This window comes from Onychomys torridus, chromosome 6, assembly GCF_903995425.1.
Source record: "Onychomys torridus chromosome 6, mOncTor1.1, whole genome shotgun sequence".
NCBI lineage: Eukaryota > Metazoa > Chordata > Mammalia > Rodentia > Cricetidae > Onychomys > Onychomys torridus.
The window spans coordinates 68,947,594-68,956,038 of NC_050448.1; the positions used below are offsets into that span (position 1 = coordinate 68,947,594).

Sequence of the window (8,445 nt, forward strand, 5' to 3'; positions counted from 1 at the left end):
CCTAAGTTGTTCCCCAGGGCACAATTAAAACCCCTATAAAAGGCCCGACTCCCAGGTACCTAGCACACTTGGCAGCAGTGTCAGGGAGCACTTGACTTCTTCCTCTGGTGAAGTGGGTAAGTCCCATTCTGTGGGATGGTGTTCTTCTGTTCGACTCTTCATTTTCTAGCCATGGTACATGTTGGGGGAATGAAGGTAGGCCCTATGTTCCAGAAGGGATCTCCACCTTCCAGTGTTGATGAAATCTTACTTATTCCATTTCCTCCTTCCCCTTCTCTTTTTCGATGAGGTCTCACTGTTTAGCCCTGTCGAGCCTAGACTTCACTATGTAGACTAGGCTGGTCTCAAACTCATAGAAACTGACCTGTCTCTGCCTCTGAGGAGCTAAGATTAAAGGAACGAGCCACCATGCTTGGCTCGTCTCATCTTTTTATGGTTGGAGCCTCCACTTGAATAGCAGTAGTTCTCTCAAGGCTCTGAACTCAATACTTACGCACATCAAAAAATACCGTGTGTGCCTCTTAGGATGAGGCTCATCTTTCTGAAAAATTATCAACCCCAAAATGTGCAAAAATCTCTGAACTCTTTTTTATGTGTTCAGTATGACATAGGCACTTTCATACAGTTCACATCTGAGTTGGTATTCGAGGTTTTGGAGTTCAAATGAAAATATAGAATTCAACTAAGTGACCCACTATGCAGTCAGCCAGCAAAGCCATTCAAGTACTCTTTTAATACGGTTTTGTTGTGGCCATGTGTTCGCTTTGTCCTGGCAATACTAGAAATTGAATACATTATTTTGCATATACTAACAGTCACTCTACCACTGAGCTACATTCCCAGAGGGCCCCCCCCACACACACACACTTTTTATAACACCAACATTCAAATGATTTACTTGCACTTAACAAAGGCTAATCTTAAGACCAATATCATTCAAAGTTCTCTAGGCTCGTTTGACCTATTGACTCTGATTCACCAATCAGGATCTCTCAAATAATTCCAATAATAGAAGATATGAACAGCCATAGTATATTGGAGTTAAGGCAGATAACATGCATTCTGTTTTTCTGCCTTGCTGTATCTAAATGTTACAATGTTTTATTTTGATGAGGAAGCACTCTTTAATCTTAAAAAGTGGTGATGTGAATTAGTCCCTTATGGACTATACATACATTTAAGGACTGATTTACATTTCCTTTTCACTGTTTTGTTTGTTGCTATGTTTTGGCAGACACAATTGTCTACACATAGTTCTATTTACTTTTAAAAATGCTCAAGTCTTCTTTCACATCTTGGCTTTTTTTTTTTTTTTTTTTTTTAGCCTATCCTTTTTGCTCAACTTTAGGGGTTGTTTTGAGTAGCAATATGTATAATTTAAATTATTATTCTCATCTCATTATCTATTCTGAAATATGCTGAAACAAAAAAAAGAGAGGAGGGTATGGATAGTCCACACTGATGGGTAAGAAAAGCTGACTTTTCAGTTTGAAGGTGGTTTTCTTTGCTTTGAATTTTTCAATATTTCTCTTCCTCTTTCAGAATAAAGTAGTCAGGGATAAAACGCTCTGAAAATGCAAGTTGCAGTAACTACTAATAGAAAGTCTAAAGAGCTGTCTGAATCACTGTAAGTAAAGTTTCCCTAAAATCGGAAGCAGAGATTTGCTTCTGAATCCTATCTTATTGTTCTAGGTTTACTTGAATTTGAAGGAAAGAAAAAAATGTCTCCACTTATCAGAAGCGTTATTGATATTGCTGAAGTTTTCAATCATTATGCCTCACATAGTTGTGATGGAGCATCACTAAGCAAGAAAGACCTGAAGAACCTCCTTGAAAGGGAACTCGGAACTGTCCTTCAGGTAATATCTGACAAATAAAAGAAATCTATGGGTGTGGAGCTATCATTTTTCCTCCCAAGAAAGACCGGAGTAAAGAATATTGATTAAAATGGATATTTCAGCATAACAGGTCTACATCACATCCTCATTCATTTTTGAGCCTGAGGTATTTAAATTGGTGTTGTAATCTGAGTACTAAAGAAGTTAATAGTATGTATTTAATGGACTTGATGGTACTGTTAATGGGAATGTTAATTAATAGAACATTACCACTAATGATGCCTAATCAAGTTAATAGACTTGAAGGGACTTTTTTTGCTCCCAACTTTCAGCAACTGAAAGCTTCCCATTTCTCAACTAAAATAGTGTTGCTGTAAATATCTTAGTTCTTCTTCAAACAAGGAATAGAAATTAAATCAGGTATTGGCTTTTTCAATGGAAATGCCTGTCGGAAAACTTCATAAAATTTCATTTTATCAATCACAAGGAGAAATTCATTCTCATTCGCCATCTAGAAAGAATCTGTTGTTTTGATCAGCACACAATTACAAAAATTTCCAAGAAGGGTATGCTTTGAAATGAGTCATTCACATATCATATGGGAAAACAAGACAACATACATACACTATGCATTTTCTAATTGCTCAAAATATCTCCTAATCTCAACACAACATAAAATAGGTGTGAGAGTAAAAGCTTACTACTTGTAAATAATTAATTATAAAACGTTTGTTTTAATCTTTCAGAGACCACATGACCCCGAGACGGTAGACCTGACCCTAGAACTTCTGGATCGCGACTCCAATGGGCGTGTTGATTTCAATGAATTCCTCCTGTTCCTTTTCAAGATTGCTCAAGCTTGCTATTATGCTCTCGACCAGGCTGCAGGGCAGGATGAGAAGACAGCCCTGTCTAGGGAAAAAAGGAACCTGTCACAAGACCTCAGGCAAGAAGACCAAAGGAGATTCCAGCCCCAGGATGAAGAACCAGGGCGCCTAAGCCGGCAGAAGAGACATGAGCAGGAGGAGCGCGCTGGGGAGCAGAGGAAGAGGCAGGAGAGACTGGAGCAGCGCTTCGACGAAGAGCAAAGACGAGAACTGCAAGAACTGGAGGAGCGCCTTGCAGAGAAAGAGCCGCTGAGCTGGAGCCAGGGTCCTGATGCTGAGGAGTTTTCTGAGGAAGAGGAGCAGCAGAGGCGAGAGAGGAAAGACCTCAGGAGCGAGGACTACACCGTAGAGAGACGGCTGCAGGAGCGCGGGCGAGGAGAGCTTAGCGAACCCCAGCGGAGGCGCGAACCCCAGTTGAGGCGCACGCAGGAGTTGGTGCCAGAGGAGGACGAGCAGACGCAGCTCCAGGAGCCCGACGAGAGCTTCACTCAGAGGTGGCAGCGGCAGCTAGAAAGCGAGGCAGAAGCCCGTCAGAACAAAGTCTACTCCAGGCCTCGCAGACAGGAGCCGGAAAAGCGTCAGCTCGGGGAGCAGGAGCAGCGCCGCGACCTCCGACCGCAGCGTCCCGCTGAGGAGGAGCGCCGGGAGCAAGAGCAGCGGTTCCGCAAGCGCGAGGTGCAGCGCTTCCGGGAGGAGGAGCTGCAGCGAGCCCAGCTCCAGGACAGACCCCTAGAGGATCGCCAGAGGCGTCGCCAGGTGGAGCGTCAGGACCAAAACAGGAGCGGGCAACTGCGGGAAGAAAGCCAGAGGCGCCACACGCAGTACGCCAAACCCAGCCAGAGGCAGCAGAGGGAGGAAGAGCTACGTGAGGAGCGGCTGCTGCAAGAGGAGCAGCAGCGCCAGCAGAGGGGCAGGAGATACCGCCAGGAGGAAGAACGGCTGCAGCTGGAGGAAGAACGGCTGCAGAAGGAAAGGAGACGCCTGCAGCTGGAGCGGCAATATCAAGAGGAGGACCTGCAGCGGGAGGAAGAGCTGCTGCAGCAGCGGGAAGAGCGGCTGCGGAGTGAAAGGAGACACTTGCAGCAGGAGAGGCAGTGTCACGAGGAGGACGAGGCGCAGCGGGAGGAAGAGCGGTTGCAGCAGCAGGAAGAGCAGCTGCGGAGAGAAAGGAGGGACCTGCTGCAGGAGAGGCAGTATCGCAAGGGAACCGAGGCGCAGCGGGAGGAAGAACGACTGCAGCAGGCGGAAGAGCATCTGCAGCGGGAGGAAGAGCGGCTGCGGAAAGAAAGGAGACGCCTGCAGCAGGATAGGCAGTATCAAGAGGAAGCACTGCAGCAGGAGGAAGAGCATCTGCAGCGGGAGGAAGAGCGGCTGCGGAAGGAAAGGAGGCGCCTGCAGCAGGATAGGCAGTATCAAGAGGAGGACCTGCAGGAGCTGCGGGCTGAAGATCAGCGCAGGGATCTGAAATGGCAGTGGCAACCAGAGAAAGAAAATCAAGTTCGCAGTCACAGGCTCTTCTCCAAGCGCAGGGAGGATGAAGAAAAGATCCGGCGGCTGGAAGATTCTCTGGAGCAAGAGAGACGGCTACGTCAGGATCGGCGGTCCCTGCAAGACCAAGTGGAAGAGAAGAGAGAGCTGGAGCAGGAGAGGAGGCGCCGACAGCAGCGCGACCGGCAGTTCCTAGCAGAAGAGGAGCTGCAGCTCGAGCACCCAAGGGAAGCCAAAAGACGAGATGAGACGTTCCAGGAGGAAGAGCAGCTCCCGAGAGACTCGAGAAGACGGCCACAGCAGACGGACAGGAAGTTCCTTGAGGAGGAAACGCAGCTGCGTAAGGAACGGGAAGACCTGAGGCGGCGGCAAGAACAATTCCAGGAGGAAGAGGAGCTGCGTCTCCAAGAACGCGAGGAAGAACTTCGGCAGGAGCGCAACAGAAAATCCTGTGAGGAACAAAAGCGCCGCCAGCAGCGTGAAGAAGAACATCGCCAGGAGCGGCGGCGTGAGGAAGCGCAGCACCGCCAGGAGCGTGACAGAGGTTTCCGCCAGGAACAAGAGCGCCGTCAGGAACTCGAGGAAGAGCAGCTGAGACGCCAGGAACGTAACAGAAAATTCCAAGAGGAAGCAGAGCGCCGCCAGGAACTCGAGGAAGAGCAGCTGAGACGCCAGGAACGTAACAGAAAATTCCAAGAGGAAGAAGAGCTCCGCCAGGAACTCGAAGAAGAGCAGCTGAGACGTCAGGAACGTAACAGAAAATTCCAAGAGGAAGAAGAACTCCGCCAGGAACTCGAGGAAGAGCAGCTGAGACGTCAGGAACGTAACAGAAAATTCCAAGAGGAAGAAGAACTCCGCCAGGAACTTGAGGAAGAGCAGCTGAGACGTCAGGAACGTAACAGAAAATTCCAAGAGGAAGAAGAGCGCCGCCAGGAGCGCAAGGAAGAGCAGCTGCGAGACCGAAAGTTGAGGGTGGAGGAGCAACTTCGCAGGGAGCGTGAGGGAGAGCTGCGGCGCAGACAGGAGTGTGACAGAAAATTCCGCCGAGAACAAGACTTCCGCCAGGAACTGGAGGAAGAACAGCGGAGGGATAGAAAGTTCCGCCGGGAACAAGAGCTGAGGCGCGACAGAAAATTCCGTGAGGAAGAGCGCCTCCAGGAACTCGAGGAAGAGCAGCAGAGACGTCAGGAACGTAACAGAAAATTCCAAGAGGAAGCAGAGCGCCGCCAGGAGCGTGACAGAGGTTTCCGCCAGGAACAAGAGCGCCGCCAGGAACTCGAGGAAGAGCAGCTGAGACGCCAGGAACGTAACAGAAAATTCCAAGAGGAAGCAGAGCGCCGCCAGGAGCGTGACAGAGGTTTCCGCCAGGAACAAGAGCGCCGCCAGGAGCGTGACAGAGGTTTCCGCCAGGAACAAGAGCGCCGCCAGGAACTCGAGGAAGAGCAGCTGAGACGCCAGGAACGTAACAGAAAATTCCAAGAGGAAGCAGAGCGCCGCCAGGAGCGTGACAGAAGTTTCCGCCAGGAACAAGAGCGCCGCCAGGAGCGTGACAGGGGTTTCCGCCAGGAACAAGAGCGCCGCCAGGAGCGTGACAGAGGTTTCCGCCAGGAACAAGAGCGCCGCCAGGAACTCGAGGAAGAGCAGCTGAGACGCCAGGAACGTAACAGAAAATTCCAAGAGGAAGAACTCCGCCAGGAACTCGAGGAAGAGCAGCTGAGACGTCAGGAACGTAACAGAAGATTCCAAGAGGAAGAAGAGCGCCTCCAGGAACTTGAGGAAGAGCAGCTGAGACGCCAGGAACGTAACAGAAAATTCCAAGAGGAAGAAGAGCGCCGCCAGGAGCGCAAGGAAGAGCAGCTGCGAGACCGAAAGTTGAGGGTGGAGGAGCAACTTCGCAGGGAGCGCGAGGGAGAGCTGCGGCGCAGACAGGAGTGTGACAGAAAATTCCGCCGAGAACCAGAGCTCAGGCGCGACAGAAAATTCCAAGAGGAAGAAGAGCGCCTCCAGGAACTCGAGGAAGAGCAGCTGAGACGCCAGGAACGTGGCAGAAGATTTCACGAGGAAGAAGAACGCCTCCAGGAACTCGAGGAAGAGCAGCCGAGACGCCAGGAACGTGGCAGGAAATTCCACGAGGAAGAAGAGCGCCGCCAGGAACTCAAAGAGCAGCTGAGACGCCAGGAACGTGGCACAAGATTCCACGAGGAAGTAGAGAGCCGCCAGGAACTGGAGGAAGAGCAGCTGAGACGCCAGGAACGTGGCAGAAAATTCCAGGAGAAACAAGAGCGCCGCCAGGAACTCGAAGAGCAGCTGAGACGCCAGGAACGCGCCAGGAAATTCCACGAGGAAGAAGAGCGCCGCCAGGAGCGAGACCGAAGATTCCGCGGGGAACCAGAGCTCCGCAAAGAAAGGGAGGAGCAGCTGCGGCGCCAACAGGAACTCGAGGAAGAACAACTTCGCTTTGAGGAACAGCGTCACCACCAGGAACGGGAGCAACAGCTTCGCCAGGAGCGTGACAGGAAATTCCAAGAGGAGAAGCAGCTGCGCCAGGAACGTGAGGAACTGCAGTCGCGGAGGCAGAAACAAGATGGTCAGTACCTGGCTGAGGATCAGTTTGCCAGGGATAAGATTCGTCGTCAGGAACAGGAACAGGATCAAAAGGAGGAACTAAAACGTCGCCAAGAGCGGGAGAGAAAATTCAAAGAAGAGCAGATCCGTCGGCAGGCAGAGCAGAGGCGCCGCCAAATCCTGGAGAGTGGCACGCGCCAGTTTGCCAATGTCCCAGTGCGTTCCAGCCCTCTCTACGAGTACATCCAAGAGCAGAGGTCTCAATACCGCCCTTAAAGGATGCTGCCAACGTCCTGGCAGCAGCCAAATCTTTTTTTCTTTTTCAAGCAAAAGAAAATGAGAAACACTGGGTATCAAATGATAACTCATGTGTTTCTGGTTGTGGGAAAACTCTCTAATCTTAGAATGTCTTTTTCAGAATCTTAAACTATACCCATTTCATTTCTTTCTATTCCTGTCTTTCATTCTGACTTGGATCTTTATTGCAAGATGTCTTTGTTCTTTAGTGCAGATACGGTGTGCACTCTTTAAAAAAGTCATTTAATTTTTTTAAAGGAATTTTGTTTGAGGAGTACATTGATTTGTTGCCTTCATAAATAAGAATAATGTAGCAATTTGATATTCAAAATAATTGAGCCACTATTTTTAGTGGTGGATCATCTTGTTGGGAGCTCTCATTTTATAAGTTTAAGTTGACTTTTTCTTTGGCCTAAATTTCATTTGTCTTCTCCTCCAAACAGTTTTCTTGATTTTTGTTGCATAATTTTGCCAGCCCTCAAATAATGCAGGGGAATGATTTATGCAGAAAAAAAAATACCATGTGAAATGTTCATAACTGAAGGAAATATCTGTTAAGAGAAAGACTTGGACAGGAAATTAGAATTTGGCATTGTATTTTTGTACTTAGCACCACTTAAAATTTCATGAAGCAAAAGCAAGGTGTTTCTCAAACAACTCAAATTTAAAACTGCTGTAATTTGTAGAGCTCTGTTCTATTTCCCCAAGTTTTGTTGGGTTTTAGAATACTACTTTTGTACATTTTGGTTTAGAGGGAACCTATTCAAGGCCCTGTACACATCTGTCTTGTTTGGGTCCAACAAGAGTTCACAGTGATGGAAGATTTCGGGGAAAATGTATGAACAGAGGACAAATTTCTAGAGGTCTCTAGACTTATCAGCCCACAATGATTTGAGGCTTTATACTACCTTAAAGACATTCTTGTTGAAAAAAAAATCATACTGTAAGAAATCAATAAATGTTTGGCAAATAATTATCCTTGTCTGTTTTAATTATGTGTCTATCATAACTCATATCTAATCTGGAAATGCATATATTTCCAATCACATAGTATTTTTACTATCAGCTATGTCCAAACATGAAAGGAGAGAACCTTCAATTTTCCCTACATTTTTTTCCCAATTAAGGTGACTCCTATATTATTTAAGAGTAAAACTTGGGCAGAAAATTAGAATTAGGCATTACATTTTTATACTTAGCACCACTTAAAGTCTCCTGAAACAAAAGCAAGGTGTTTCTCAAATAACTCAAATTTAAAACGGCTGTAATTTGTAGAGCTCTGTTCCATTTCTCCAAGTTTCATTGAGTTTGAAAATATTACTATTTTTGTACATGTTGGTTTACAGGGAACCTACTCAAAATCCTGTAAA

At 47.6% G+C, this 8,445-nt stretch overlaps 1 protein-coding gene across 1 annotated transcript; it reads left to right on the forward strand.

Annotated features, from left to right (window-relative positions):
* Positions 1–1,721: 1,721 nt before the first annotated feature.
* Tchh (trichohyalin) lies at positions 1,722–8,159 on the forward strand. Its single transcript, XM_036191350.1, has 2 exons — positions 1,722–1,859; positions 2,585–8,159. The coding sequence occupies exons 1-2, from the start codon at positions 1,722–1,724 to the stop codon at positions 7,052–7,054; spliced, it is 4,608 nt and encodes a 1,535-aa protein (XP_036047243.1). The 3' UTR covers positions 7,055–8,159.
* The last annotated feature ends 286 nt before the right edge of the window (positions 8,160–8,445 follow it).